Here is a 5,920-nt window from a genome sequence, read left to right as displayed (position 1 = left end):
CAATTTGATCTACCAAACCGCTGTATGGTGGCAACTTTCGGTACCCCCCCCCCCTTAATTCACCCCCAGCGTAAGGAAAGGTGTGCCGTGAAATGAGCGTACCCGGAGGCGGCCTACCCGAACGAGTCGACGCGAAGGAACCCAACGGAACGTTTCCGCGCGCCGTAGCGCCATAAGCCGCTTGTCCAGAGCGAAAACAGAAGAAGAAAGGAAGAAGTTGCTTCTTCTGTTTTCGTTCTGGACAAACGGTTAGTAGCGCTGAAGGCAGGCGCAGGGCGGGCCGCCGGCTCCACGCGCTCGTTTGGCGGGTTGGCCTACCCAGCGCGTGGCAGGCGCTTTCGGTAGCTGAGCGAGCTGATGTGAGCCGTGGAGCCTGCCGAGCCCGCTAGCCTGCTGCCCGTTGGTACTTCCTCCAGCATGGCCGAGCATGTCACATCGCTTGTGAGAACTCTTTTCCATGTCCCGGCAAAGCCGATTAGCGTTCAACGTATCGACCGACACGGCCGACGCGTGGAACGGTGCCTCAGGGGAAGACCATGGTTGGGCATTATGGAAGCAAGTAAGTAACATACACCCCCCTCCTCTCCCTCCACCTACCTTTGTGAAGAACGCGAACCGGGTGACCTCCGAGGGGAAGTTCTCCGAAAGGCCGAGCACCTCTTCGCGCTTGTCGCCTGCGAAGCAGATGACAGTGGACTCGGGGGGCGGCGGCGGAGGCGGCGTAGGCGGGTGGTAGAGGGGCTCTGCCACGTCCTCGAACAGGGCCTTGACGGCCGCGGCCTTGGAGATGACGGTGAGGGGCGTCCAAACGCCGGGCAGGACGGGGCTCTTCTCGTCGGTGCGGAACAGCAGGCGGGCTGCGGCGCTGTCCACCGCGGGCAGGAGCTCGCGGGGGTTCCAAACGCGGACTGGCTCCTGGGGGACGACGAGACCGTCCTCGTCGTCGTCCTCATCCCGCGCCTCCGGTAGTGGGGCAGTCTCTTCGGCTACCTCCCCACCGGCGCCATCGTCCATCCCTTCGTCCTCGCCGTCGTCCTCCCCCCGCTCTTCCTCGTCCTCCTCTTCCTGATCCTCTTCTTCCTGCCCCAGCCCTTCGTCCTCCTCTTCTTCTTGCTCTTGGTCCTCTTTTTCTTGATCTACCTCACCTTCTTCACCTTCACCCGTCTCTTCCTCTTTATCAGATTCTTCTTCCTGTTTCTCTTCGACGCCCTCATCGTCCTCGAGGAGTTCCTCCAACAAGGAAGGCTCTTCGGCCGGGGTCTCACCCTCATCCTCGACGGGCGTGATGAGCTCCATGGAGGACCCGGTGCCGGGTAGGAAGCCGTAGATGGACTTGGCGATGATATGCTCTGCTTCCAGCCCGGCGCCAAGCGCGTCGTCTTCCTCGGCCTCTTCCTCGCCCGGAGATTCCCCCTCGCGCTCCAGCATAAGCACGAGGGACATGCCCTGGGTCACGGTGTCGAGCAGCACGTCGTGCTGCGGCAACCGCCGCTCCCAAAACATGAGGTCCACGGCCTCGCGGTTGAGTTCCATCTGGGGACGGAAAAGCAGGTCAGCAGCGAAGGGCTAGAGATGGCTGACAAGTACACGAACCTCCACTCGCACCTGTTCCTCGCGCTTCACGGCAAAGCCCTGCTCGGCCCAGGTGTCGCGCAAGGCGGTCAGGATCTCCTCGCAGGCGTCAGACTGCAGCGCGTAGGGGAAGATGACGACCACGGTGGTGCCGGCCAGGTTGCCAGCTATCTCGTCCAGGATACGGCGCAGTATCCTGTCGGCCTCCATCTTGGCCCGGTCCCGCTCGTCTCGCAGCCGTGCACCCTCCGAGCCCATGGTCAGTTCCTCGTACTCCACTTCAGCCGGTGAGAGCTTCGTCAGGGAGACTGTCTTTCTCTTCTCCAGCCCCTGGGCCGCGCGCTTCTCCCTTCGGACGAAACCATGACGGCAGGGTCAAGCACTCAAGACAAACGTTAGAACCGGCACTAACCGAACTTCCCCGAACCTCTCTATCTCCTGCGTGATGATTCGTATGACCTCTGGAGCGTTGCAACCGAATATGACGTTGACGAGCCTAGCACCGGAGAGCAGGACGAAGGTGGGCTTGGACCCGTGCAAGCGCTGCAGATCGGGCACAATGCTGGACGGAGCCGAGGCCAGGTGCATCCATTCGAAGGCCATTTCCGAGGTCTGTGGGGTCCCGATAAACGAGTGAGGCGAGAGCACTAATTGATACATACCTAACAATTCCTATCCGAAGTAGCAAACTCAAGCAAACTGCATAGTGTGTCCAATCTAAAACACACATTTTCTGCACGTTTTAGATGGAACACAAAATGCAGTCTTGATGCAGCTCTGCTACCTGGACACAGACTTCAATTGGGAAGTAATTAATGAAGGATTTCTTTCAAATTTAATTCAAAGGCATCACCTTAAGTTGTTTTAAGGGTGTCATCATGGCTACACATGGACCAGCCCAGTCCCGATACAAGTCCACTACAATTAATCCAGGTCGCTGTATGAAATCCCTCCATTCTTTTTCTGTAGTTAACTCAAAAGTTATTTGGATCTTCTTGCTTGCCATGTTTGAACAACACAGTAAATAACCTGTAAAGTTTCATCCCTACTATAGTAATTATGGAAATTCAAGACTGACAAAAATATTGGATAACTATCAATCACCTCACTCTACAAAACAGAGTACTAAAAAATGTTTTTTGATATTTTTTTGCATTTTTTTTCTTTGTTTTTGGTTTCTTGGGAAGGCTTGCTTCCCATTTTAGTTAAAAGCTTACATGTTGTTTTCAGTGCAACAATGTTGCACTTGAACAGTGTAAGTTGCCTAGCTACACAACAAGTGCCATTCTTCTTGTTTTTCAACTTTGGAGACAAAATATCATCCTCACACTTAAAACAACAAATTTAAGAAAATTTAACAATAACCGAAAGAATGAGAAGAAACAAACTAAAAGCTTTCCATTTATTTTATTAAATTGGTAACATCACCTTAAAACTCAACTCTACATTATCACACAACATTCTGCTATCATGTAACATGAAAAAATAGCAGATTAACCAAAATTGAGGATTTCTTATGGAAGGTCAGGGTAGGAGTCACATTAATTAATAACTACCCGTTCAAAACAGCCACATAAAAATTTAAACTATGTGATAACTCATCAACAAGTTTGAAGATGTCAACAGCCACATTTTAACCACATTCATCCAAAAATATAAGATACAACAAGTTAGATTTCATTGGTGACGAGTCAATCTAAGACTCGGGATCAATGCCCAAAAAGCATTAGATTGAAATTTCACCTACATTATTTGATGGGCACAAAGGATTGGAATTGTTTAAAAATTCAACAAATATATCCTCCTCACGCAGCAAATAATATGTTAACAGTAATGTCAATTTACAGTTCAATTAAAATACATCATTCAACACAATTCTTGTTGAAGAAACAAAAGTGGTTGACTAACTGGAAAATAACGCAATAAGAAAACCACAGTAAAGTTCATTTGTAGTTACATACAAAAAAAGCAGAACAAGATTCCATATATGTAACTTACTCCCTTATCGGAGGTTTATACAGAAGATATTGCGTGCAGTAAAATAAGTAACAGATTATCAGTCAAAATGCAGTGGATGCTACATGATTCAAAGGCACAGTTAGGAATAACCAGATGAAAAAAATTACAATTATATCACTGGCAGCATGACTAATAAAGGAAATTAAGTATACAAGCTGGAGGCACATGACTATAGCAACCTGTCTCTAATACTTTGTAACTACTCTACCTTCACTGCAAACATCAGTTCAACTGGAATGACTATATCATGGCTCACCACGCAGTAAATGAAATAAGAGGAGAAACACCTACAGCCGCACATTTGGTTTCATAGGTAAGTAGATAAAATCTCCAATTACAAAGTGATGTAAAGGCACAATACATACACTACAATTGATTTCATGCAAAATCTTGGCACAAAGAAAACACAATGGAACATAACAAACCAAGCAGGTTTGCAAATAAATTGCTGCACAATAAAAATAAAATATTGATTAAAAACCCCAATGATAAGAGCAATACAAAATATGACTAAGTATTAACAGATCATTAAAGGAATTGTGCAAGTATCAACTTAAAGCTTTGATTCTAATTAAAATCTTGATCAAATCCTTTACAGAAATAACAAAAGAAAACATTAAAGAATGAAGTATACAGGAATATGAGCTGAAATGAGAAAGAAATGATTTCATAGCTGAAGGTACTGCATTGGAACTGTTCTAGGCATGCTGTTTTCAATTTCATGACGTTCCTCCTCTTGTGCCTGTACTTTGGAGAGCTGCATAAGAGCAAGAGCACCCATAAGTTTCTTATCTTCTGTCTTTCCAGGCAGTACAGTGGGAGTTACATTTGTGTCGCGGCCAGCTAACATCAGCACTGTTGGCCTACCAAGGTTTGCTAAATCAGGCTGCATTACCTTGCAGCTTTGGCTTAGAGGTTCTGCAGAGGCTGCTGGAGACGGTTCTTCAATGTTGTCCCACTTCAGAGGTCTTGCAAGTTCCTGAAAATGAAAGAAAACAAGACCAAGGTAACATTAGTTAGCCCCTCCTACCTTAGCTATCAAGAGATCCATAGTGTGGGACACCAACCTGCTTGTCTGCATCCTCCCACAAACTAAGTTCTTGGCAGGCTGCACGAAGCCAGCGCTTCTTTGGTTGCTGGAGGCGGGACGAGATGGGTGATGACTGTTGAGTGTTATTATTTCTAGTGCTAAATACTTCGCTTGTCTTGCGAGCAGAATCAACCTCCACTGAGCTATCAAGATAATCACAGTAATCAGTGTCTGAACCAGGGGAAAACGTAGACCATGTTCCACACTGTAAAACAATGAAAATGTTAGGACAATATGGAAGATGAATTCATATGAGTTAAATACATGTGGAGTTAAAAGTACCTGAGGAGTGCTTGTGGTTGTTCCATTGGCCAGATTTTTGTTAGGAGTATGGGGAGCAAAAGGTACATTTTGAGGAAATGTAAGCCTATTTTCTTGTTGTTCAATTTCGGCCATGAGCCCTTTGCGAGCTCGAGACTTTGATCCAGGGGCTACATCTCCACTGTCAGGAACAGCTTTGCTAGGAGAATTATTGCTATTACATCTCTTCCGCGATTTTCCATTTGAGTTCTCATTTACTTTACAGGGTGTCCGTTCATCCCTATCTTTACAATACCTAAAAATTTTAAAGAAAAAAATATGAAATTGGGAATAAAACAAAAAAAGAAAGTTACATATGGACACAACTGCCTTTGGGATAAATACCTCTCAAACCAAAGCATAACATCAGAGGCTTGATCTGCATTAGCAACCTTCGGTCTTAAAACATAATCATCACATCTTGCTAAAGTTGCATAAGGGTGTGCAGAACAGTGACGGTTGGCATGGGCAAATCGTTTCAAACATCTATAAGGAATAAGCAAATAGATAAAACTTGGAGCTGTATATTCCTGCTAGTCTTAATAACAATTTGAGCTCCACTTACCCTGGTCCAGAGCACTTAAAAGGCTTTTCTCCAGTGTGAAGTCTTTGATGAGTCTTTAACTGACCACTTTGAGAGAAAGCTTTGGTGCAACCTGGATAGTCACACACATATGGACGTTCACCTGCAAATAATATAAATGACATGGATTTTTAAAATCTGAAGACATAACATTTCAATCACTTCACAAACGTACAAGAGTCAGCGGCCAGGTCAACAAAGAATAAAAATGCGTAAAATGTGAAAATTGGGACACAAAGTTGTGCAACTGGGTACGGAAATAATAAGACAAAACCCAGCAGACTAACAACGATAATTTAAAAATTGCTTCAAAAATAAAAAAGGGGGGGCAAACTTTATGATTTCTGCTGAGAATA

At 46.0% G+C, this 5,920-nt stretch overlaps 2 protein-coding genes across 2 annotated transcripts in view; both read right to left on the bottom strand.

Annotated features, from left to right (window-relative positions):
- LOC113214149 (uncharacterized) overlaps nucleotides 1-5,920 on the bottom strand; it is a gene marked incomplete in the record, with an annotated part of 21,452 nt that overhangs the window by 12,514 nt on the left and 3,018 nt on the right.
- LOC113214651 (Krueppel homolog 1-like) overlaps nucleotides 2,961-5,920 on the bottom strand; it is a 17,326-nt gene continuing 14,366 nt past the window's right edge. Inside the window, exons 2-6 of the mRNA XM_026434092.2 lie at nucleotides 5,547-5,667; nucleotides 5,327-5,467; nucleotides 4,964-5,237; nucleotides 4,659-4,886; nucleotides 2,961-4,570 (exon numbers count right to left, since the gene is read on the bottom strand). Of these exons, the coding sequence (XP_026289877.1) occupies nucleotides 4,259-4,570; nucleotides 4,659-4,886; nucleotides 4,964-5,237; nucleotides 5,327-5,467; nucleotides 5,547-5,667 (1,076 nt within the window). The 3' untranslated portion in view covers nucleotides 2,961-4,258. The remainder of the gene's footprint in view (nucleotides 4,571-4,658; nucleotides 4,887-4,963; nucleotides 5,238-5,326; nucleotides 5,468-5,546; nucleotides 5,668-5,920) is intronic.

Source organism: Frankliniella occidentalis, unplaced genomic scaffold (genome assembly GCF_000697945.3).
Source record: "Frankliniella occidentalis isolate FOCC.00 unplaced genomic scaffold, Focc_3.1 Scaffold170, whole genome shotgun sequence".
In the NCBI taxonomy this organism is placed as follows: domain Eukaryota; kingdom Metazoa; phylum Arthropoda; class Insecta; order Thysanoptera; family Thripidae; genus Frankliniella; species Frankliniella occidentalis.
This window is presented reverse-complemented; position numbering and strand designations above follow the sequence as displayed.